We start from the raw sequence: 26082 nt of genomic DNA on the forward strand, positions 1-26082 counted from the left end.
TTGGAGATTCAGGGGGGATGGGGGCTTCTTTTTTTTTTTTTCCCTTTAATAACTGCAGTTAAAGGGAACAGGAAGCCACAAATCGTAATTTTGCTGTCAGCACGGGAACTTGAATTGCATTTCTAACAGATTTTCCTTCCCCAGACTGCATGTTGCGCTAATACAGAGAGCCAATTTGCATAACTTCTGTCAGTCTGAGGTGCTGCCTGATGGCTTGCTGGTGCAGAGGTTAGTTCAAAGATTCTTTATATCTGTGCTCTGATTACTTTCACAAATTTGAAACATTTTCCTCATTGTATGAATATAGAGCACCTGGAAGTGAAGTATACTGAAAGAAATGCTGGCTTATTTGGGAAAGGAGTAATTTTGTTGTCTTTAACATAAGAATCCAGAAGGTCTGACCGGGCCGAAAGGTTAGCCATCCAGACTCATAATCTGCTTGAGGAGGAGCTACACCTCCCTGCACCTTCAGGGGTTCACCCATATTTGCACTAGTAGTGAATTCCATCCTGTTAGACATTTCTGGGTGGCCTTCTGCCTTTCCAATGGAGGCCTTTTTGTTGGGTGAAATTTATTCTTTGATATTTCATTTAAATAACTTTGATGGCTATAATTCTATGGAAGCAGGTTACATTTGGGGCTTGCAGAAGGTTCCCAAACAGTGCATCGCTAGATCTTTCTGTCTAATGGAAATTTATGGCAGTGAAAAAGCAATGTTCCTTTATAACGTTGTAGAATTTGCTGATATTTAATTACCTTAGCTCTAGAAAAAGGATATTGTGTGATGAGGGCTGGTTGGAGGAAAAATAGTACCAGCCTCTGTACTGCTTCATGCATTTAATTCTCAGTGGTGGCAGGAATGCGTGACCGGAGAAGGGATCTCAGCCGAGTTCTGCTGTTGATCCAATTGCCCCTGAAATGTAAGTTAAACTCTCAGAAAGGAAGGAGGATGTTTTCTAGCTCAGGGCCCGTTGTGATTTTGCAGGTTATCTCATTAAGCTACTTCAGATCTGCAGGAGGTATGAAGTGCCCTTGATTTCCTGCAATAATTCTGTGATGTTCAGAAAACAATAAATTACCCTTTTTGAATGAAATGCTACTGGGGATGCCCGGGGCGGGAGTCCCTGTCCGGGGCGGGGCGGGGGTCCCGGGCGCCGCCTCCCCGGGCCCGGCGCTGGCGGCGGGAGCCCCCCCGCGGGGCCGGGCTCCGCCCGATCGGGCGCAGCGCGGGGGCCCGAGGAAGGCGGCGCGGCGGGGGCAGCCCGCAGGATGGGCGGCAGAGCCGGCTTCTTCGAGGTAGGTGCGGGCTGGGGCGGGGGGGGATACGGGACGGGGCCGGACCGGGCCCCGCAGCATCCTGCCGCCGGCGGACGTGGCTTCCCGGGGTCCCGGCAGACTCCGCTCTCCCCCCCGCCCCCATCTGCAATGAAGCACCGGGGAGACGGAGCCGTCCGCTCCCGGGGCAAGTGACCGCCGCTGGAGCCGGGGAGTGGGGTGACACTGCTCGCCGGGGTTTCCTCGGAGCGAGGGGGCAGAAGCGGCCCCTAGCCGCGTTCCGCTCACCGCTCCTCTTTCCCGCGTCCCCGGTGGTCCTCGGACCTGGCCCCGGAGAGATAGGCGCGGTCCCCGGTTCGATGGCCCTCGGCTCCCCGCGGCTATTCCCGACGGTAGTGCCGGGGTGGGTCCGGCTCTGCATCCCAGCCGTTAGGGAAAGAGCGAGAGCGAGGAATGTTCTCGGCACCTTCTGTCCCCAACTTCTTGGAAGACCCTGTCTTCCGTCCCGCAGAGCCCAGTGCGGGCAGCGCACCCGGGGCGGCTCGGCTCGACTCGGCGGCACGGAGCCGGCCCCTGCTGAGAGGACGGCTGCCGGCCCGGATCCCAGCCCGGTTCCCCTCGGCGGCGCAGCCCGCACCGTCCGGCGGGGAGGAGCGAGGGCGAGGGGTGCCCGCGGCCCCCGCAGCCCGGGCAGGCTCCTCCGGCCCTCCGCCGCCGCGATGCGTTCCGGTCTTGCGTGGGAAATTAAAAAAGAAATAGCCATAGGGAGTTTAGCCCAGGCAGCTCCTTGCACGTACGGAATGTGCAGAGTGACATGCACCTGGGGAGTGTGAAAAGAAATGTATCTCATCAACTTATATAAACAGCCCTGCCAGCTCTTTGCTAGAATTAGTTAGGCTGGCTAATATAAAAATTCCTAAGAGTGGCTTGCATTACTGAAACAGATCGGTACGAGCTAAGTGGCAGCAATCCTGAATGTGTTTCTGCGGGCTTACGCTTCGTTTTCTCCAGCACAACTTGCCTCAAAATGAACACAATTCCCCCCACCCCGTGCAAAACACAAACCAATTGTTGTTATAACATTAACAGAGTCTAAAACAACCTGAAAAGTAGCTGCTTCTCCAGTTACATATCATGACGTAAAAGTTCAGGTTTTGCTTTTCAAAGCTGTAGAAGTGTTTTGGAAACCACTAATAATTCAGCAAAATAAGCAGTCTCTAGCTCTTTGGGGTGTCAGGTAGGCACCTGCACCATGCCTTTTCCTCTGCAGTGTTGTCTTCCCTGTTTTAGTTCTTTTTTAAGGAAAAACCACCAAGTTTTTTTCTGCCTGCAGCTTTTCTAGCAGTGTCCAAACTCCTGTGAGATCCAAATGCAGCAGCAGGCACATGTGCATGACCCTCCTGAATGTCTCCAGTCATTGCCTGCTCTGCAGGTTGGTTTTTCTCCCTTAGCCATACTGAACTTCTGAATAGCGCTTGTTGCTGGAAGACCTCGAAACCACGGACACCATTATTGTTACCTGATTTTGCAGACAGAGAAATGCAAGGAAGTGGAATGACCTGCTCCATCGTGCTAGGCAGAACAATAGCGGCAGATACAGGTCTTTGAGTCCTAAATCGAGATCCTGTGTCTAAGCAACACTAATCCAAACTCAGAATGCCTCATGAATTTACATGTCAGCCTTTATGTCTTAGTCCTTTTCTCAGTACAGCAGATAATGGGTGGGAACAGATTTGCCTAGCTCATCCAGTGTGTGTCTGAGCTGACTCAGGGTGTGGGATGTGGACAAAGACAGCCTAGGTAGCACTGAGCAGTGCTGTTGCGTATCGCTTTCTGCACTGTTCTCCCCGCTGATTTGCTTTCTGTTACAAATTCAATGAATTTGAATTCTGAATTGCATTTCCCCACCATGTGTTCAAAACTGAGCTATGAAAAGAGAGAAGGTAAGTGTCCCACCTCTCCCAGCGCTTCCTGGGGTTCGGGGGGGATCTCTATCACTGTTACAAATGTTAGCTTTCCCTGTTTGAGGTACTGTATAGTTCTGCGCTTCTCCCTCTACATCTAAACCATTTACCCTATATTGGTCTTCTGTGGTGCTTCCTTATAAGAATCACAAAGTGCTTTACAATCACCAAACTGTTGCTGTCTGAATTTTTTAGAATATGACTGCTACAAGTTTAGCAGAAGTTTATCGGTGGAATATTTCTTCCGCTCTGTTGAGTTTGTGCATTTGGTCATGCATAGTACACAAGTAATTTCATAGGTTCCTGGGCATGTAGGAACCTTATGCATAAATAAAATTACTCTTTGGTGAGCAGATCTACAAAAGATGGGCAAGAACATCCGACTGACTGAAAGGGTTGCCAAGCACTGGATCAGGCTGCCCAGGGAAGCAGTGGAGTTACCATCCCTGGGGGTATTTAAAAGACATCTCGATGTGGTGTTCAGGGATGTGGTTTAGTGGTGGGCTTGGCAGTGCTGGGTTAACGGTTGCACTCAATGACCTTAAAGGTAATTTCCAACCTGAACAATTCTATGACTGTGAGTGCTAAGACACTGGCTGTTAATTCCCTTCTTTTAATGAGAGTTTCTCGGCACAGCTAAAGACAGAAACACTTCAAAAAACCAGGTAACATTGTGTTAAAGAGACTGTTAAGAAGCCAGTGAAGGGCAGATTCAGCTTTGGAAGTACCTGTAACTCCTTATTTGAATTGGCTGTGTTCAAACTTAGTACCAAGAATTATCAGCAACCACCTAATTAAGCCAAAGTATGCTGGACCTAATGGACAGACAGCAAAAAACCCGGAGTGGCTGAGTGATTTCCCTCCGCCTACGAGATGTCTGTGTTAGAACTGATACACAAAATCAGGTTGCTGTACTCCTAGACCTATGTCTTGATGGCTACCCTGAATTTCTTATTCTGTAATAATGCTAGAATAGGTCTTGTTTACTTCAGGTATTGGTAAATTTCTAATTTCACCTCAGCTTTTTTGTCACTAATAGCATAGGAGCAGCTTAGCAAGAACATAGTAGTGTTGGGTTGACGGTTGGACTTGATGGTCCTAGAGGTCTTTCTAACCTTAATGATTCTATGTTTCTAAGAACAACTACAGTTTAAAGAAATGTGGTTACCTGAAAATACTGCGCCTGATAATCTGAGGAGATTCACCTCCAAAAATTGAGATTTATGATAGAGACTTGTATCTAGGTAATTAATATTTTCTAGGAGTGCTCACTTCTCCAAACTGATTGGAGAACAACTCTTCTGACCTATTTTAGATGCGTTTAAGAGCTGATGGTACAGTTTATCCTGGAAGTGCCTGCTTTTCTCCTTTCTGTACAAAGGATGCCTGCGTGACATGCTCAGATGTAAATGTCTGTAGTAGAGAGCTCTGAGGCTAGGCTAATGAACTCTATCCTCTTTCTACTTGACAGGTTTAGGTCTTCAAAAGCATTTCATAAAAAGAAAATAGTACAACTTGGTGACTTCCAAGAGGAAAGATACTTGAACAAAGACACTCACACTGTGCAAATTAGTGTCATATGAGCCACAGTTGTACTTTTCCTTCCGTAACTGGTTTGGATGGGAAGTGCCTTTTGTGAGCAGCAAGAACCAAAAATGATTTGGAGTCTTCACCCCCTGAGGATAGAGTGAACTGGCATACGCAGAACAGGCTAAAAGCAATAATGTACTGGCCCCCCTTGCTGGCATTTAAAGTTTCTCCCCCTTCTGACTGCGATGAAAACCCTCTGAATGCACGGGGGGTGGGGGAATGACTGCTGCCTAGCTAGCATTGCTGAGATGTCACAGCTCCTGTTACAAAGGTTTCTCCCACTCAGAGCTATGCTGTCTAAAGCCTCATCAAGTAAGAGCACTGAGAGCAAGTGCCAAAAGCAGGACTGCAGAGGATTTTAGGATTCTGTATCCTCCAAGAGTTGCCTGAACAAGACAAGGCCACGTATGAGATACTTGAATGGTCATTTAAAGGGACACTGCTGAAGATTGTCCTGCTGTTTGAAGACATCTGCTCTGTTTTCAAAAGTGACACAGAAAATTATTATCACAGGAAGAGATACCACTTCTCCACATACTAACCAACACTTTCTACGCTCAGTTGTGCTGCTTCACTTAAAAGACAGTAATTTGTCCCTTTTATCTGTAGAGCTTGCGAGAGAAATTTAATTTTGTACAGGAAAATACGATAGTAAAATATTACTTGGCAGGATGTACCTGGACCTATTTAGTGTCTGAAAGCTATGTTTGAAATAAAAAGTCTTATTTTAGAGAAAATAATGGACTTCTTTGAAGTATATTTGAAAAACATAATACAAATCTTGTGAGTTCACCTGCCAGTACAAGGGCTCCACGCTTCCCAGGGCTTCCAGTCTTCCTGTCCAGTCAAAAGACAGCAGACCAAGCTTGATACCTCTAGGTGAAAAAAAAGAAAAGGAAAAAATCTCTCTTTTCAGTCTCTCCAATCCTTATGCAAAGAAATGATTGTAATTTCACAAAGAATTTATAAACTCCTTCTACCTGAATATTTTTATGGTAGAAAATAATCACCATCAACTAGAGCCCTGAGGCAATGAATATTCTCTTGCACATGGGAAAGGCTATGCAGTGGTGTTGAAAATCCTGCATGTCTACTTAGTGTTGAGTCAAAGCTGGCTTAGGTTCTCAGATGGAGGCGCTCCAGTCTGCTTCATAGCGACAGTGATACTTGGCGAATGATGGGACTCTTCAGTATGCCTGGGAAGTTGGCAGTGCGGGGCTCTGTGTTAGCCAGAGGACGTAAATACTCACTGAGTCAGTATTAACTGGTGCAGGTTCCTTTCCCGTCTTGCGTATCCTCCTGGAAGATGTCATGCTAGTAGAAGCTGGAAAGCTTTCACAGGCTTTCAAGAGCCAGAATTCTCTGTGAAAGCACAAATCTCTAACAGCTCTTCCATTTTGTGAAAAATAAACCAGCCTCCCACTCCAAGGGAATACACCTTCCTTTTCCTTCCTGACCATTCTTATACAGACCTATTTTATCCCCTGTCAATTATATAAATGGATTTGTCTATCCTTCAGGATGAGCATTTGTAGCTCTACACCTGTTACCATCCTCAGGTCCAGGTCCACAAAGCGACTTGGGCTTTGCCACACCTTCAGGTTAGGCACCCAAGCTCCAGGAATGGGTATGACAATTTGGTTAAGGTATCCAGGTTTTCTTCACTCTGTGGTATCCCAAAAGGCATCCACTGTAGGGAAATGCTGAATGGAATTACAGTGGAAGGGAGCAGCGCTTGCAGCAGCCCAGAGACACAGGAATTCAGGATTTCTCTGGTAGGGGACTGCCCTTTTCACTGGAATACACTCCTGTCCTCTCCTGCCTGTACTTTTTGGTCTCTTGAATGCTCTGTTCCTTGCACAGTGGCCCGAGCCACACAAGCCTTCTGTGGGAGGAGTGGGGAGTGGCAGAAGACAGTCTCAAGTAATTTTCCCACTTCCTGACTGTGTGTCTGACTAACCATTACATATAAAGCATAAAGAACTAGTTCATCTCCTTTGCTGACAGTTTAGTTTCATTCAGAAATAATCTAAATGCTGTGCATTATGTTGACCTTGGGATGAAGATGCTTACTGGATCAAGGTCCTCGAGGATTTAGATGCAAGCATGCCTAACTAACAAATCTGAAACAGGTGGGAGAAATAAAGATGTGCTGAGTTTCAGCACGGTTCAGGAGGTGGTTCTCACCAGTGTGCATAGGAGCAGAACTTGGGAAGCTGCAGAGTACACACCTAGCACGTGTTCTGTGAACCTTTAAATGTTAGACATCTAAATTCTACAAAAGTGACTTTTAATTCTATAAAACCTTTTGCGTACGGGTGTCACTGTATCTCCTCTCTTTACGCACAGCGCAGTGATGTAATAAGATTCTAGCCTCATGAAATACGAGCCAATTGCTTTAGAGAGGTAAGGCTTTACTTAGTTGGCCTACTTACAGAATGAGGTACAGCACTCCACAGGTAAGGTGATGAAATTTCACTTTGTGGTTAAACATTTGCCTTGGTTCCACTTTGAGAATTCCTCACACAGCATGTGGCTAAGCTGTGGAACTCCCCGCCTCAGGACACTGTGCATGCAAAAAGTTTCAGAGGCAAGTGGATAAACTAATAGAGGAAAAAGCCATGAAGAGCTGTTAAATACAAAGGCAGTGCTTCTGGTGCAGGAAAATCACAGTCTGTGTGTCTGTCTCCTCCCTTCCCCCCAGCTCCTACATTCTTGCCCTGTTTTATTACTTTTTCTGAGTCACCTGCTGCTGGCTGTATTGGAAAACAAGATACCTTTCTAGATGGATCCTTAGACTCATCCTCTGCAACAGCTTGTACATTCCTGTGCAGGGGAGATTTCAGACTGAAAGTCATTTGTAGCAGCAGCAGCACAAACATAGTTTCCAGTGTAAGTATGCTTACAGCAATTTACCTTTGGCTTAACTCTGTTGGCTTCAGGAAAGTTATTCTTGATCTGCCCTAGTGTGAGACCACACTAAGGCATGCTTACTTGCTTCAGGAACAATATGGTGTTCCAGAAAAGTCCAGGGAGATAGAGAAAATGACTAATTCCATAGGAAAAATAAAATGTTTAGAAAGATTTCATTAGGACTTGGCAACCACTAATTTTTTTTTTCTTTTTAGTGTTAAATTCAAGGAACCTGACTTACGTAAGCGCTCTAATAGTTCAGGGGGGATTAATTCATTCGGCATTACTCTTTCTTGGGCTGGTTGGTTCCTGGACTGTAAAATAAGCAATTGTTTTTTTACTGAGTAATTTCAAAAGAAATCAATACAATAAATGCTTATGTCAGTGCTCACAAAGTCTCGCTCAGCTACAGTTTACTGAATCTGCAGAGTACAAATGGCTGCAAATAAAACTTCCAAGATGCACAGACATAAGTGTGTCAGTTATCACATGATTTTTGAACGTCTGTTGATCCTTAAGCATTTGATCTGGCTTTATACTGTGGGAACTTGATCTACTATATTTTTGTAATCCTCTTGAAGGGACACTGCACCTTAAAAATTGGTTTTTAAACACTGCTCAACTGTTCTTCCCCTATGAATGAACTTTCCCCCTTTTTATTTCCCTCTTTTTATTCCCCCCTTTTTATTTCCTGAATAAAAGTTTAACAGCTGAATGTACTTTTTTCTGCTTATATCATATATAGATTATTCTTTGCCCTCAACCTGTTCTGAACAGTAATAATCCAGAATTTTTCTGTTTTTAAAGACACTATTGATCTTTAATCCTTTTACACTAGAACAAATTTGTCTTCTCAAAATTGAAGATATGTATTTGTAGTCACTTATGAAGGAGTTCTAACATAGCTATCTTGCACAAATCTACCTATTGATTAAGCTCTACTCAAAGTAGTTTTAGAGAAGCTGCAATTTAAAACACCTTTAAAAATTCACTAAATAAGTGGACAGTAAGTCATACTGCACTAGTGCAAGCCAACAGTCAGTGTCCTATTGTGCAAAATGCTTTGAAAACACATAGAAATTAAAGTTCTCTGAGCCAAACAATTTATGTTTGAAAGGGATGATACCCATCAGTAAGTGTTCCAAGAACAGATTGCTGGGTATCTGAAAACGGCTGCCAACCAATACATTAACTGACTTGGTGCCGTGCCTGAAGTCTGGAAACACCGTGTTCAGTGCTACGGGGGTTCACGCAATGGGCCATTATGTTCGGGAAAAGATAACATTTCTTGCCTTGGATCAGGCTTTTCTGTCCCTTGTGCAGGGAACACCTAAACAACGGGGGATGTTCTGGTACAGCTGAGAGGCACGACAATTAGAGGAAGCAGTCAGCTTGTTTTCACTATGTTGTCGCACAACTTTCTATGGGCTGGGGTGGAATCTAAAGCTGTCTTTCTGAAAAGGGGAAGAATGTTTGATATATGGCTAGATCTTGAAAGTAACTGAAAGGAACTGAAATGTTTGAAGTTCAGGAATGGGTGTCCACAAAAAAATATAAAAACATTGGATAATTTAGGCTGCAGAAGACTTCTGGAAGTCATGTAGTCCAACTCCTGCTCAGAGCAGATACAACTAGATCAAATGGTATTGGGTCTTGTCCAGTCCAGTTTTAAATACCTCTGAGGATGGAGATTCCACGTACTCTCTAGGCAACTTGTTCCAATGTTTGGCCAAGGTCATGATGAAAAGATTTCCTTGTATTTTATGGGATTTTCGCATGTTGCAACTGGTGTCCATTGCCTCTCACCGTTATCACTGCACACCTTCAAGACCAGCCTGGATCCGCCATCTCTGTAGGCTTCCTTTGGATGTTTGAAGAAAGGGGCCAGTACAGGCAGGTGTGCGAGTTTGGCACTTTGAAGAGACGTGCTGGAATGGAACTAAATAACACTACAGAAGATCTTGGATGATTTGTTTGTTTGTTTTCCACACTGATTCCAGAGGTTCACAAAAGCACCTTAATTCCTGTACAGCCACTCCCACGAAAACCACAGAGCAAAAGAAAATCGTCTGTAATTTTCAGTCTGGCTGGGTGCAGAATGAGACTAACCCAATTAAAAGAGCGTAGGTGGCAGAGAGGGATCCAAACCACTCTGTAATTGGCCTGGAGAAGAATTCTCTAATACAGCCACTGAAGGCCATAGACTAAAACCACCTCTGGGGGATTCCGATCCAGTATGTGTATGCTGGGAGTGGGTGTGGAACGGGAAGGAGACTGCTAAAGCCGGGGGCCCTGCTACAGTCTGTAGGGCAGCCCAGTGGTATTCATTGACACAAGAGCTTTGAGATACACCAAAGGTTTCGATAACCCTCGCAGCAACTCCGTGTCAGAAGGGACAAAAAATGGTTTACAGCCCCCGCAGTACTTGTTCTGCAACTGCAAGAGTCAGAACGCTGCATTTCAAGAACAGCCCTCTGGGAAGGGAATCTGCTTCATTTGCTTTCCAGTGGAGATATCCCACAACAGAGACATTAAAACTTGAAGTTTGTTATTTCATATATAAAAAGCGAAGGGCAAATGTACAATACCCCAAAAACCTGTCACACATTCGTTGCATGTCACAAAGGAGAAGTGCTTCCCTCCCTTGATGTCCCACGTAGAGCTTATAATGCACAAGCAGAAAATATCACTGCAATAGTTTTCCTTGTGGAGATCAGATTTGATACATCTGGCTGGAGCTGAAGCGCACCGTTGCTGCACCAGTAGAGAAAGAACAATTTGGGGCAAGTAAAAGAAGGAAATAAGATACTTTAACCAAGTGATCTCTTCAAAGGAACGCTATTAGAAAGATACTGGACTGTGACTCCTATTTTTAGTAAGGAATCATATTTAAAGTCTAATGTTAATCTATGCTCTTGGCCAGTTAATACCAAGCATAATTAATGCTAGATGTTTATTTAAAAAAAAACCAACAACACACTCTCTTGGTACTAAGTAATGATAGTCCCAGTCATTTAGTGTGGCAGATAAGCTTTCAACTTTCACTCTTAGCTATACGACAAAGTTCCACTGCAAAGTGTTTGACAAGAACAAATGACATTGAAACTCCATCACTGAATGATAGGTTTTGCTAGCCTGCTGCAACAGGGCTTTGAAGCATCTGGGGACTTTTCTGCTTGGCCGTTATTAAAATCATAACCTTTTGCCAAAGTGCCATTTGATCACGGAAATAAACTGCTCTTTCCTTTCCAAAGCTGTAGCTAAAGCACTGCTTGGAATATAAAATGCGAATATATAGTTACTAATACAGGTGACCTGAAAGGCAAGAGTAACACTGAATATTCCTATAACAACCTTTTACGGATTTGTGAAGCCCAGATCTTTAGCTGCATGTGTCCATTATGTCCGCCAATGCTTTCCACTCTCTTTACCATTCAAATATTCTGGGAACAATTCACATTAATCTTCAAGCTGTATGGACTCTGAATGTTTGCTTACCTGCATATATATATATATATATATATATATATATATATATATATATATATATTATATTTTGATGCCCATTTAATTTTTTTTCCTCAAACTGTCTTTCTAGTTTTACAAATCATAAAAATTCTATTCCTTGGTGATTCCTGTGAAACTTCTCTATCCCTCATTTGTTCCTTTTGCTCTAGCATAAGAAAATACCCCAGATCAATGTGTTTTGATCAATGTTAGCTACTTGTGCTTCTCAATGTATCCAGGAAGACAATTTATTTGGCAAGAATATATTTTTTTTTACAAGTTGAGTGCTTTGAGAACTGGCTATGGTTAAAGCGGTCTGTTGAGCACATCAGAATTGTTTTTAACACAGTCCACAGATCAGAGAAAAATGGCATCTCTGAACAATGATTGTGAATTTGGGAATCAGCTAAGGGTTTAGAGATTATTTATCCAATAACTAGTAATTATCATTTTGTGTCCTATCAGGTGGAAATCCTTGATTGGAAGACGAAGAAACAGCTATGCTTCCTAGATAAGGTAAACCAAAAATCTGTTTAAAATGCTAGGTGACTGTTTAAAAATTACTAACTTCTCTTAAGTAAACGTAGTGTTTGTGAAGGGTATTTAATCTCCTGGTAGCCTTTATTTGGCCACTGAAGAGGCAACGATCATGCACACTTCTTACAGACTACAGCGTCCTTCAACCCTTTTCCAGAAGGAGCTTTTGGGCAAAGAGCACAACTTCAGCTGCTTCACTTAAGATGGTGCCAGTTGTGCCTTACTCATAAGCCATCAAACTGCCACTGCTGTTGCGGTAACTCTCAATCACCGCTAGAGAAGCTGCCCCTGAAACAGATACCGCGAACTGTCTTCCCTTTTCCCTGTAAGAAGTACTTTGAATCATGCACACCAATCCTAGCCATCTGTAAGAAAGCTACACTGTTATGTTGTTGTGTCACTTTTCCGCTTGTACAGTCTCACACCTAGTAGTTGTCTTTCAAAATATGCATTGTACATATACAATATTTTTTGTTGCCTAGGTGGAACCAAATGCCACAATTCGGGAGATCAGATTGATGTTCCATAAATTATGTGAGTACAACTTCTGCAGCAGTTCACATTGCATCAGAATATCCAGTGTATGGAGGAGAAAATGACATAATCTGAAACATGTGATGTACACACACGTAATGCTAAGTAACCTGCATGTGAACGTGACCACAGTGAGATTTCAGTATCATTTTTTATACTGTGCTGATACACATTTGTATTCTTTCTGCTGCATAATTTCTCACAGATAACCACGTTAAATAAATATTCCTCAAATTCTTTAACTAAATCTTACCTTGTTGTGTTACATTCACTATAACAGTGGATGATCTAAACCAAACATTGCATATCACACAATTCTGTATGGTCTTACAGATCCTCGGTGGTATCCAGCAAGGCAGTCGATAAAACTTGATCCAAGTAAGTACTTGCGAGGACTAGAGTAATAAAGCTCTGAGCAGGGGCCTGGCATAAAAGGTGTACTTTGCATGGGTATTAGCTCTTAAGAATGAATTTCCAGCTATGATAATTAGCACTATGAAAGCTGAAGAGAATCCAGAACAAATTTGATTCTTTGAAAGTATTGAACAGAGTTCCACCCATGTGCCTGGTGCTTGGTAATTAACTCAGGAGTCTGCACATTGTTCCAATGCACTTTCTAACTACTGAGCACTTTTGCTTTCGTGACAGACAGCACAGAATCTAGATACTAATTTCCCTTAGCTGCAGTGAAATGATCTCCACAGTGACGCTCAGCTGGGAGTACTAAAAAGGGCTATGAGTTAGCGCTATCAATCCACATAATCCTCTGCTCTCAGGCAGGAATGACAGTTCTTTTGAGGTAAGCTAATGCAAAACACATTGCCACGGATGTAGGATTTGCTGACAAAGCTGATGCCAGCTGGCTGACTTCATTAATGCAGTCATAGGTATTGCTGCTAGAAGCCTCTTAGTACATGGCCTGGGTGCACAAAAGAAAATCTAATTGCCAAACTGTGTTAATTCACCTTCGCATTCAGTATAAAATGTAGTATTTCCTTCTTTTGCTTCCGTTAAGCATAATTTTATTTAAACAGTCCCTTAAAAGCATGCTGGTGAAGATCAGTTCATAGTGTAGAATCTGTCCATGGAAAACAGGCGTATGAGTATCTTATTTCCTCCTTCAAAGATCTACCTTGTCAGATTCCTCCATGAACTTATGCTGTGGGACTTGCCATGAGAAAATGCTGGCCTTCTGGAGATTCCCCCAAGTTTAGGCATTAAAAGCTTGAGTCCTAGCTCAAGTCCTGTGGAATCACCTCCTAGCTGGTTGGTTGGGAGGAAAGGAGGCAATGAAAACCTCTGTAGGAGAGCCTTCCAATCTCAGCTGTACCCTAGCTTCCGTTTGTCTGATGATGAGCGAGGAGAAGAGAGAGAGAGGAGAGAGATGGAGGTGCAGCTGACTGGGAGGTCAGGGAACTAAGTTAACGGGCAGTGATCCATCAGCAAATTCTGCTGGAGTAGTGATGAAGCAAGTCTGCCAGATCAGGCAGGCACACAGGGCGGAGAATTCTCCTAACCGTCGTGGTGTGAATAGAGGATCCAGGCTTATATGTGATTACAGGGATAAATCAGAATTAAGTATAAAACATTCTTAGTTTGTTTATTGAGATTCCAATAAACCCACATCATGTCGAAGAATCTCACAGATTGGTTAAAGCACAATATAAAGCTAGTACGCTGCCAAAGGTGACTTGAATTTCACTGAGATGTAATTACTTCTTTCCTTCTCAGAAGGAAAGTCCCTGAGGGATGAGGATATCCTGCAGCACCTCCCTGTTGGCACAACTGCTACCTTATACTTTAAAGATTTAGGGCCACAGATAGGATGGACGACGGTGAGCTATGCTTCAAGTCTGAGCCATTTTAATGGCTATTTTTCCATAATTAATCCTCACATCATTTTTTTGTCTCTCTCCAATATTTCTGCATGATGCCTGCTCTGATAGTGGATGCAGGCAATGAATCCTCATTGCTTCAGCTTATTCAATCAGGGAAAGCAGAAACAGAATATTCTGAATGCCTAGTTCCCTGGGAGAGCAGCAGTGGAAAACTTGTTGCAGGGTAGGTTGGCTTTACTGAACCAAGGTGCAGGTATTGAAATGGATTTAGATGTCTACTGCAAAATCCCTAGGAACCAGGTGTCTAAATGCTTTCGAGGATCTAGTTCAGAGGGCCTTTGTGACTCTCTTGAGAAAGATCAGGATTATACTCCTATGAGTTTGTCCTGCAGGGAGGCATGTGAGCGACTTCACATGTCAGTAATTGAAGTGACTTCAGCAGGAAAATGCACGAAAGTAAGATCAGTTAGCTGTCTGCATGCGGCTGCGCCCCGGGACGCTGGTGGCGGGCTAATAACAGCTGATAATTTCTGCAATGTTAGCAGCCATCCACAAAGACCTTGCATATTTACTGTCTTAGCTCAAATGCAAATCCTGTCACAACTCACTTGGCAGGCAACGCAGCACTGCTGTTTATGCAGTGAGATGACCAATGACCCTTCCAGTTCTGCAGAAGGCCCGTGATGCACATATTACACTAGTTCTAATGAAGCAGCACAGCATGAAGGGAAAAGCACCCTGTAATTTAAAGGCACATTTACCATTTCTTACCTATAAGACATTCATAAAATCTTGTGTTAATGACAAATAGCAAAGATGACATTCACAGGAGGTAAAATAAAGTCAAATGTTCTGCAAGACTGAATCTTCGCATCATTACTTTGGATGCAATGCTGATAAATCAGGCAGCTATTACGCAATCAAAAACACAGTAAGACAGGCAAAATTAATGGCAATGCAGACTCCAAGACACGCATGCATTAATATATACTAAATTGCCACAGTGCAGAGTAACACCAGACTTCTGCCATTTCGTAATCTTTCCTTGATGTTCTGCTCCCCCTGCCCTTCAGGCTGCTTCACTCAAAAGCCAGCCAAGAAATACTTCAGTCGTATGAAATAAAAAGGACAAACTGCTCATCTACAGTCAAATCCAGTCTTCACCAGAGAAAATGCTGATTGCAACAGAAATCGATAACATAATTTTTCTTAGTGTCAAAGTAACTCTAAATACATTAGAAAACAGTGGGGTTTGGTTTTGGTTTGTTTTTTTTCTTTTTTTTTTGACAGAAGTACAATCAATTTCCCTTCTGTCTCCATAAACGAGGCATGGGTCTACCTTCCTCATTTATAGAAGTGGGGAAAATTAAACTGTTCATGTTTGTTCCGAAGTTAACTTCAATTTACAGTGATGTTCCTGACAAATACTCACCTATCTGAAATGAAATCAAGTTAGAGAATAGCTTCTTTGGTTTCCTCCCTTTTTTCCCTTTGTGTTCAAATTAAACATCATATGAACGTAGAATGAATTGATTATTTCCCAGGACGTCTGCTGTGCTAACTGTTCATGCATCACCTGCGAACAGTTACAAGTGCGTTTCCAGTTTAAACAAAAGTAATTCATTAGAAACAAAGCTCCTCTTTCTCAAGATAAATTCTTCACCAAATTCCATTTTAACCCAAAATAAAGCAACAGTTTTTGAGGGCAAGAGGAGGGTGAGCGCTGCGTAAATGTTACATGCATGTGTATTTATTGTGATCTCTGGGCTGCCGTGATTATCTTTTCATACCCATACTGTGTCAGCTGCACTGGCAATGGCTGTTTGTATGCAACGGAGGCAAATGCATTGCAAAACATTTACGTGCATGTCTACCGCTTTCATAGCCCAAGCCCAAACCTGCTGTTCCCTCCCTGCCGCTCTAAGTGCCGTCCTGGGTCAGTGGAGGTGTTCATCCCACTGCCTTAGTTATGACAAAGAAACCAAACCCATCATCTAATTCGGCTGTCTAATTATTTTCTCTCTTTTTGCAGGTATTTTTGATAGAATACACAGGTCCATTGTTCATCTATTTTCTGTTTTATTTCCGCATGCCTTTTGTCTATGGACTGGATGAGAGGTTTACATCAAGCCCGCATCCAGTAGTTAAGTAAGTCCGTTTGCAGGCTTGAGCAGTATTTCTTGTTAGCATTGTAGTCTTATTCCAAATGTCTTGCCACACTTGTTTTTTTAAGCACTCTTAAACGCTTTTGTCTTGCTGTTTCTAGCTTGGCATGTATCTGCCATTCTTTCCACTACATCAAAAGGTTGATTGAAACAGTATTTGTTCATCGGTTCTCCCATGGGACTATGCCACTGAGGAATATTGTGAAGGTAAATTGTGTCAGAATCTATCCATAGCCCCCTTACAAATCCAACCTAGCCAGGCTACGCTCTGTCTCTGCAGCACAGAGTTTTTGGTGTGGCTTTTGTAGTAACACACAGCAAAGCAAATCTCACCCATAAATCTGTAGTTCATTCAAAAGACTTAATGTTGCGATTGTATAACGCACGCGTTGCCATGCTGTTATTCATGTTGTAGTAATCTCATTGCTCTTTCAGAATTTCAAACCTTCAGCATACCCTTCCTTTTCACTCAGCTAGCTCCTTGGGCGTGAAGGTTTTAATAACAATAATAACTTTTAAGGCAGCACAGGCAGGCACAACATTGGGAGGGTTGCTTTCTTTTTTTTTAAAAAAAATCTACTTTTTGTAACAGTCATTTTACTACATCTTTGCCCCTAACACTGTGCTGCTAAGCACCGGTTAATTTACCTTTGATCCAGCGCAAAGCAGCTTGGTTGTTCTGCATTTTCTTCTCCTGCAGGAGCACTCCCTAGTGTTACCAGTGCTGCTGTGGTGTAGAGCAGCTGTTGAGCTGCGGCCCCTCTGTGTCCTGGACGTCTGCGAAGTAGCACAGGGGACTGCATGGTTATGCCTGGGCTGTAGCTATGTTACAAATGCTCACAGCAGATTATGCACTGGTATTCAAAAATACACTTTATAGTCAGGAAGACAGGAGGTTATCATCTACAACCAGGAAAGCATACAGTATAGTGTCAGCATTGGGTTTTTAACATTTGGTATTTAGGCAGTCCCGTGGAATCTGCATTATGGCAGTGATACAGCAGCTGCAGCTCTACCTTGGGGCTAACTCCTTACAGCTGTGCAGCAGCTCTGGTAGTTCTGGTGAGAGCTTCATGCTTTCCAAATGGGAGGAGGGTCCGTAGTTGAGCAGTGGCCCTCAGAAAGAATCCTCCCTAGCAATTTACCGTTTTTTCTGTGGCAGAAGAGTGCAGGGTTGTTAAAAGGCTAGCAGATCTCTTCAAGACTTGTTCTTGACACAGCAGTAGCTAATGCATGCTAAACAGCAGATAAATGAGCTACTTCACCTTGAAAAAGAACCTGTACAGTGTGGTAAACCTTCATTTTCTCTCTGCCATCTCTGACAACTACTCGTTCCTTTCAGACCACACAAACTTGGTGCTAAAATTGACATTTGTACCGGTCATTCTGATCAATTCCATTTTTCTACCAAGGTTGGTGCTTGCTTCGTCTGTAAAGTTGCTCACAGTTCTTCTACTTGCTTAGCAGTGCTTGGGTTTGATTTGCTCTTATAATTTCATTGACTTTGGTGGTGTTACTCCAAAATTGTGCCAGTGAGGAAAATATCACATCCTCTTCCCTTTTTTCTCTCTCATACAGCTGGTAGACAAAGCTTCTTGCTTCAAGTGTTTGGTCACATACATAGCAGATATAGATAGCTTATTTCCTAAGCGCAATGGAAAGCTACCTTTAACAAGAGATGCCTCAGTCTCAATAAGCAGAGGTCTGAGACAGGAATTGATGAGATTTGTGATTTTCATCGTTCGTTTACCAAATGGAAATAGAAATAAATGATGCTGTAAAATGCTGCAGGGGTTCACCAAAAGCAGTTCATGCTATATACTAACATAGTACAATTCTTTCTAAGATATGTGATTTTTCTAGGCAATGGAAAGGTAGAATACCTGATTTATCTGGACTTAGTAAATGACTGGCTCAGGCTGAATAAAATAGGGATTAATACAAAAATTGTGGGGTGATAAAGGAACTAAGTAAAGGAAAGATGATCGTGGTCGTGCCAGAAAAGGATCTGTCAGACCTTTAATAACAGGGAGGTACCACTGGAATCCCTCAAAGATTAGTCTTATGCCTGGTCTTACTGAACATTTTCATGCGTAAAAAGAAGGGCTGTTGTTGCTCTCTCTAAAAACATCCAGAGGAAAAAAAACATTAGACCTAAAGAAACACCATTTAAACCAGAAAACAATGTAACGAGACAAACAGAAGGGTACGTGCTGGTCAGGAGTAAGCATGCATGGCATTAAGAAATAGTTTTGATCATCATAGGGATCATCAACTGGAGTAGAGAAAACAAAAATCCTAACCACAACTTTGTAAACTTAGGAGTAATTTATTGATGGGGTCCCTGCACTATCTGAACTTGACCCACAAAATCTTTTTGTAAGAGATTGTTGTAAAGCTTTATTATTCACCTGGAATACAAAAGATTCACAGAAACAACTTCTTTCTTCCAAGTGAGTTTATGAAGTCTGCACGTACTCTGCTGTTCCTATCTGCGCCTCACTGGAGGCTTTTGTATGAGCAACAAGGCTTCTGCTGGCAGCTGGGCATTTGTAGTGTTATTGCTAAGGGCATTAGCAGGGGCAGACTCCACTTATCTGAAAGCTCCTTTTCTAATAACGGAGGAATAGTCTTGCAGTAAATCATGTTCTTTGGATGAACAGTACTTGTTCAGTTTAATTACAGCGTGTATTGTTGGGAGCCAAGCGATGATAACTTACACATTTAATTTTACTTTACTGAAATCCATTGCCATATGAACCATCCTGTGCCAAGCCCTGAAGTCAGGGAAAGGTTTTTCGTAAGATGCCATTCTAAGATTACAAGAAACTGTTTCCGCCAAAGTTTGTACAGCAGTTAGCAAATTGCAGGTGGGGGTGGAAGAAGCTGGTGTTAGGAGGAAGCAGTGGTTATGGATAGGCACTAAGATTGTTCCTTATTGGAGTAATTCTTCTGGCTCTGCTGCTTTTCCTGGGGAAAAGGGAAGTCGTCACAGGGAATTTACTTAATCTCTCTGCCCTTTTGTCCCACCTGATCTGTAGTTATTGGTTAACAATTTGCTCTTTCTCATCAGTTATCTATTAATACATAATCTCAGACCAAGGACATACTAGGTGCTTCCATTACAGCATACTCAGTAGGGTGTCCATTTTGTCTGAGGTCTGGGCACTTGGTTCAATTCACTCTGAAAAGAAAGTGGAAACGCAACAGAATGTTTGATACAACTGCTTGCAGCAGATGGGGTAGGCTTTCCCCTCACCAGCATTTTCAGAAAAACGTACCATCAGACACTGCAGTCAGCTAGTGTGGGCTGCAGATGCTGAGGTGATCACTTTTGGGTGTATTAATGAGTTAAACCAGTCAGGACAGGAAAGAATGCAGCCTTGGACAAGAGTTTTGACTGTGTGAGCAGGAAAGGAAAGCTATGAAGGAGAAAGCAGAAAGACCTGGAAACGTCTAAGGTACATGAACCTAGGGGAAGGCCAAGAGAAAAGCATCACCACAAGGAGTAAGAGGATCAGTGTTTTACCCAAGAGTGAAAATAGGAGGGAAGGAAAGATAAGGGGAAGGAAAAGAACAGGAGTAATGGTGAAAGGAAGACCAAGAGTTTGGTTTTGGTCTTGCTGAAGTCCAGGTGATAACCAAATGTGCCCTAAAACATTAAAAACTGAGGCACTAGGTTTGATAAAGGAAGAAATCTCAGCTGATGAGAGAGGCAAATTTATGAGTTGTTGGCAAGGGTTAAAGTCTGTCTGCAAGAGAATGGTGCTTAGAGGTGAGAGCACAGAGGAAAAGAGGAGTGGGCCAAGAAAGGGCCTTTCTCCTACCTACAGGTCTATAAGGAGGGAGAAGGTAACCTGTGACCAAGCTACTGAAGCAGCAATGAGTGTCAGGAGGAAAAAAACGCAAGCGGCAGGGCCAGGAACACCAAACAAGAGGTAGAGATTTTCATTGTAAGTAGATTTTCATGGATGAAGCCTGTGAACAAGCTCTGAGGTTGGTCAGGAATGAGTCAGTACAGCCGTGACAGCTGTGTTATCAGAGTTCAGAGATTGCAAGCTGGATCGCAGAAAGCCAAGGACAGCAGCAGAAGGCACAAACTAAAGATATCGCAGTGAAAGGGGCAGATGAAAGCATCAGGAATGATGATTTTAGGTAGGAGAAGTTAAAGCATGGGAAAGAAAGAAAGCTGATGGGGTGAAGGAGAAGAGGAAAGGCAAGAGATTGGGCAAGATGAAGTAACAATCAGGGAAGAGAGCACAGTGCCTACATCTGGTTTTACAAAGTCTCTGGGGTCAGCAAAGCAAGTCTCTTTAACATACAGGCTGTATGACACTTCATCTTTGGCCAAATAGCTTGCCAGGCAAGAGAAGTTTGTTTTCAATAGTATCATCGTACTTTCAAAAATGGTTTGTAAACTTAAAAGCTCCAGCATATTTGAGAAGAAACCTTACTCTCTGAGCACTACTTCATTCCTGTTATTTCTTCTTGTCTGCTCCCACCTTGCCACACTTAGTATTGTCATTTTTTGTTGTATTATCAGCAACTTGAAGGATCAGCCCAATTCTTTGTTATCAGCGGTCCTTGCAGTGAATACTGGCCTAGAGGATTGTACTAAAACAAAGAAAAAAATCCCTGTTTTTCAGAACTGCTTGTATTACTGGGGATTTGCAGCTTGGCTTGCTTATTACATCAATCATCCTCTTTACACTCCTCCTTGTAAGTAGCGAAACAACCCTCAATATGATCGAAGGGCTTATGTGTTTGTATTTAGAACTAATCACATTATCTTTTTTTTTTATATAGCTTATGGGAAAAAACAGATAAATTTTGCTGTGATCATGTTTCTGGTAGGTTTGTCGCTCTTTTTATAAAATGCTAAAACATGTTGCTTTAGTTCTTGTGTTGTAGAAGTGAAGGAGTGAGTACGATAAGCAGGTACTTAAAACTTGAACACTTGGGACGTTCTACTAAAGCCGATCACTTGCACGCAGAACAGAGAAATCTGCCAGGTTTTAATGTGATCTTGTCCACAAGCGAAGATTGTGATTCAGTATCCATTCCAGGACTGGGATATTTATCTGCTGGGATGATCTCTCACAATCTTTAAAAGAATTCCGGAACTACCCGTTCGTGCCACTGAGTTTTAAAGGCAGGGAGTTTATTTTGTGGACTGTTTATTGAGTGTCAAGAATCACCACAGATCATAAAACTCGGAGAACTGGCCAACTGAGAAAGTATGTTGCTGATAATTTCCAGGAAGAGAGGTTCATTTTGCTGGGCTTCAGAAATTTTTTACAGCTTTCATTATGAAGCAAAATTCTTAAGTCACTGTCTGCTCATTCTCACAGTTCCTAGGAACATTTCATACATGCAGAAGCAACGTTAGTGTAGCCAACAAAGATGTACCCATTTTTCCCATGTATGCGTAACTTGTTTAGAACATCAGCTGTTCACTTGCTCAGAGAAACTAATCACCAGTGACTGCAGGATCTCAAAGCAGCTTCCCAGTATGAAAATTTCATGAGTTCATAATCTGTTCCTGTTTTATAAAGAGGCTACATAACGGAGAGCACAGAGCTGGGAATAAAACTCAGGAGCTCTGACCACCCGTCACTTGCTTTAGTAGTTACGCTTTGCAGACACTGGAGGCTGTCCATAATCATATAAATGGGTCATTTCAATACACTTGCTGCATAATTGATTGGGGAAGCATTATTTAAAACCAGTGGAGGAATCTGGGTCAATGATATTTCATTATTCATATCAATTATACTCTAGAGGAGAAAATTACCTAGAGTCTGACCTGTATCTTCCTTGGGATTTTAATAATTTTTGAAAAACCAAAATGATCCAAATCAATTTTTGGGTGTTTTTAAAGACATAAGAATAACCAAAAGATAAAGCAACTACCCCCTGGGTTTACTTTTATCCCCTTTGATTTATTGCCTTTGGATCTCATGGGGATTATGTAAGTAGTAAATTTGATCTCTTGGACACTGAGTCCACGTTTGCTGGCAAATATCATAAATATCTACCAGAGTATAATATGGACTCATGTTTCAATAAAGACGTTCCATCCTTCTGTCAGACAGTAACCTTGGCTGAGGCGATTTATTATGTTTATAATAGAGTATTTTTCCTTTTTTTTTTTTTTTAAAGTACCCCAGGAAATAACAAAAAGAAGAGTAAATAGAATGGAAGCACATTATTAATTCTGTCATACTTTTTTCTTGCAGCTGTGTGAAGCTGGAAACTTTTCCATTCACGTTGCACTCAGTGACCTCCGGAGAAATGGTAAAAATTGCATTATCATTTGTCACTCTTGCGCAGCCACTCAGTACTTCTGCAGTTACTTTACCTCGTGAAAGACTGTTGATACCCGCCAGCTGACCGCTGCGGGAGCGCAGGTTGCGCAGCACTGTAAAGATTGGATTCTAGGGGAGATCAGTCAGTGCAAGGAATCCAACAGCGTGCTGTTAAACAGCACTTCTTATTGTGCTGTAATTTTTATTGGTTAGGGCCAGGTTGCTTGGTGGGGGGGGAGCAGTTATGTTAGTTACACTGGCAGTGCAAAAGGAAACAGCACTCGTGTAAGCTGTGCTTTGGTGAGCAAGGGAAAGTGGTTTTGCTGGCTTCTACAGGGGGCACAAGATCCTTGTGCAGGCCAGGCTTCCCTGGGCAGGAGCCAAACATCTTACAGCTATCCACTCCAACTGCTACAATCCCATTCTGTGACAGTCTGACAAAAATCTTTAACTCCTAAATCTAAAACTTGAGGTACCTCTTACAGGAGTGACTGTGGTCAAAGGCATATGTAGGTAACTTTCTGATGCCCAGAATGTTTCCTCACAGTTATCCTATTCCTCTCATGGGTCCAGAGGACACCCTGTTTTCCCACATCCTGCCTGTCCCTCTGACAGTGATGAGACACAGGAGTAGGCAGATTTGGATTGTCTTTATAGCAAGCAATATATTTAGGAGTGTGAATATTTTGTGATTTGTTTTCTAATCTATAGGATCCAAAATCCGTAAGATCCCATATCCAACAAAGAATCCTTTCACATGGCTGTTTTTCTTTGTATCTTGCCCAAACTATACATATGAGGTATGTATTTTCAAACAAGATGTTAAGATTTTAGTTTTGCTCAATATATTTTCATTTCTTTTGGAATGTTAAATATGGAAGAAACCTCTGAAACAGTTCAGCTCATTTCCCCTCCTCCCCTAAACCCCATGAGATCAGATTGCAGACAGGAACTTGTCTGTTCTTCCTCTCCTCCCTTGCAGCAGCACTTAAGGGACTGACCTTAAACCGGCAGCCCAGTCCCTGGGCCTGCGCCTCAGCGTGGCTGCTAGGCAAGGCGAGGGTACGCTTAAAAGCAGCACAAATTTTGCAGAGAGGAACAAGGAGGTTGCCACTGAGTGTGTGTTGCAATGAGGGGACGGGGGCATCTGGTGGATTTGTAATATAAAGGAGCCCAGGAATAGCACAGTCCGGAGGAAGATAGTGGGCAGACAAATAGAAGGTACTGTGGTAGAGAAAACAGGAAATAGGCTCTGGTCTTTTTCCCCATTTTCTTAAGTTATACAGTAGCTTGTGTTTGTGGTGACTCCTTTAGACACTTGAATCAGTTTATTGCTTCAGATTCCTTAATCAAGAGCCAAAGTCCCAACTCAGTTCAAAAAGCAGTTAAATGCAGTGCAACTCAGTGTAAAATTCACTCTTTTGCACAGAAGGACAGGTTTTAACTTCAGTGGAGCTTAACGGATGTTACTGAGAACAGCATTTGGCCTCAGCCTCCAGGAAGTCACCCTTCCTAGCTTCGATGGAGGTGTGACAAATACAAATTAGGCAGAGAAGCGGAAAGGATGCTCCGTTGTAAAGCTTAAAATTTTGTTATGCTTAATAGCCCTGGAAGCAAACACGAAGGTTTTGCTTGTGATAAGGCACTGCTCACCTTTTTGGGTAAAGGTTATTAACATTAGCAATTGATCTGGCTGACCTTGGCTTTTTTATTTACCTATACTAGGACAAGGTTGTTTTTGATCAATAGAGACATAAATGCAAATGCTGTCACCAGAAATATTTTAAATTTCCTTGGCTAAAACAGGTGGGGACCTGGATCAGTTTCACTATCATGACTCAGTGTGTTCCAGGTGAGTAATGTTTTGGTACTTCATCCCGAAGTGATGTCAGCAACAAGAGTGTGTTTTTTAATTTGGTAATGAAACCTGTCTTTTCCTCCCTTCCTTCCAGTGGGACTGTTCACCTTGCTTTGCTTCATTCAGATGACAATCTGGGCAAAGGATAAACACTGCACCTACCTACGAGAATTCAAGGATTATCCAAGTCTTCGAATGCCAATTATTCCCTTTTTGTTGTAAGAAAAGAAAGGTTTGATTTGAATATTGCACGGAACTTCAAGAAGAAAAAGCTCATAAACCTGCTGCCAAATAAGTGAATTCATTTAAAGGATTCTGGTGCATGTTGAATCTCCACTGCTGAGGGAAACTGTATGCACTTGAAAGCTACACCTCCTTACATTCAAGAATTCTCAGCTCAGAAGCACCTTCAAAGAATATGGCTTCATCACACAGCTGGTAGTCAAAAGCCCCTGCAGTTCACTGTAACCTGATCGACTTAGATTTTCCTGTACTACTCTATTTAGATTGATGGATCAGAGATACTGAGAAGTCTGTGCTGAAAAGCAGCTCCAAATTTAGCAGCGGCATTCTGCAAGACATAAGTAGCTTGGAACGGGGACATACCAGCTAACAACTAGGCAGCTCACAGCCAGCTGGCCTGAAGGCAGTTTCATGATTGGCCGCCTTTGACTTGAAAAAGAGCATGTGCTGCCTGGAGGCAGGTGCTTTGTAACAAATAACATTACCAAAGAATACGAATGGTTCCTGGAATAAAGAAATAGGCAATATCTCAAATACCTGATTTGGGTCTAACCCCTAATTTGCCAAAAGAATCTGAAGTAAGATGTGTTTGTAGTATTTGCGGATGTAACAGCCTGTGTTGTTGGGATTTTTTTTGTTCGTTTTTAGACTGTTTCATTAGGAAATTGCATACTAGTAAATAAGGTTGGGGAGATCTGATCTCTGCTATATCTGTGATATTTGGCCTGTTTTCATAGAACGAATCCTTATGACACTAAAGGACCTTTTACCAAGCGTTCTACGTCAGCATTGTCTGAATAATTTGTAATACACTTTGCAAATACATGAAGTGACTGCAAGTCCTCAGAGCGCTAGCTCCCTTCCTATTTTCAGAGCCAAGGAGAAAAATCAGCTACATTTTGGACTTCCTGCGTTTCCTTTTTCACAAGATGTTCAGTGGGACTTAGTTGGGCTTTGTGCAAATCTAGTAAAAAAAATAAAAGACTATTACAATCAGTCTGAATGACATTTTAAAAAAGCTGTTTTAGAATATGAAGAGAATGCGTAGATACTGTTTTGTTTCATGATTAATTTATTTATCTATAATGGATGTATAGAAAGATTTTTGCAACTATTTGTAAGGGTGAAATATGCAATAAATTCTAGACTGTATTTTGAAATAAGTTGAAATACTTATGGCAAAGGAAGAAGGCTACAGCTGGTTGCTGAAGTTTCATAATATTTTGTACAGTAAAAAGCAAGAATGTCCTTATATTAAAAAAAAAACCTACATCAACTGAAGAAAAAAACCTAACAAAGCAAAAATACATGACCCAGATTTTATTTCTGTAAAATATATCTTAGAGAAGA

At 42.3% G+C, this 26082-nt stretch overlaps 1 protein-coding gene across 1 annotated transcript; it reads left to right on the forward strand.

Moving 5' to 3' along the window:
* The first annotated feature begins 236 nt into the window (after window positions 1-236).
* Window positions 237-25895, forward strand: TECR (trans-2,3-enoyl-CoA reductase). The gene is made up of 13 exons (XM_075098154.1): window positions 237-1296; window positions 11715-11765; window positions 12269-12320; window positions 12654-12698; window positions 14052-14155; window positions 16191-16306; window positions 16425-16530; window positions 20970-21042; window positions 21130-21173; window positions 22563-22620; window positions 23343-23431; window positions 24438-24483; window positions 24584-25895. Exons 1-13 carry the CDS (start codon window positions 1270-1272, stop codon window positions 24709-24711), a joined length of 939 nt encoding a protein of 312 aa, XP_074954255.1. The 5' UTR covers window positions 237-1269; the 3' UTR covers window positions 24712-25895.
* Window positions 25896-26082: the final 187 nt, after the last annotated feature.

This window comes from Phalacrocorax aristotelis, chromosome 6 (genome assembly GCF_949628215.1).
Source record: "Phalacrocorax aristotelis chromosome 6, bGulAri2.1, whole genome shotgun sequence".
Classification (NCBI taxonomy): domain Eukaryota; kingdom Metazoa; phylum Chordata; class Aves; order Suliformes; family Phalacrocoracidae; genus Phalacrocorax; species Phalacrocorax aristotelis.

Bases quoted from the DNA above. Each gene is read 5' to 3' on its own strand.
- TECR (XM_075098154.1), top strand. From the start codon at position 1,270: ATGGGCGGCAGAGCCGGCTTCTTCGAG. The intron at 14,156-16,190 runs GTGAGCTATGCT...CTCTTTTTGCAG, and splicing joins CACAGATAGGATGGACGACG to GTATTTTTGATAGAATACAC. The intron at 21,043-21,129 runs GTAAGTAGCGAA...TTTTTTATATAG, and splicing joins TCCTCTTTACACTCCTCCTT to CTTATGGGAAAAAACAGATA.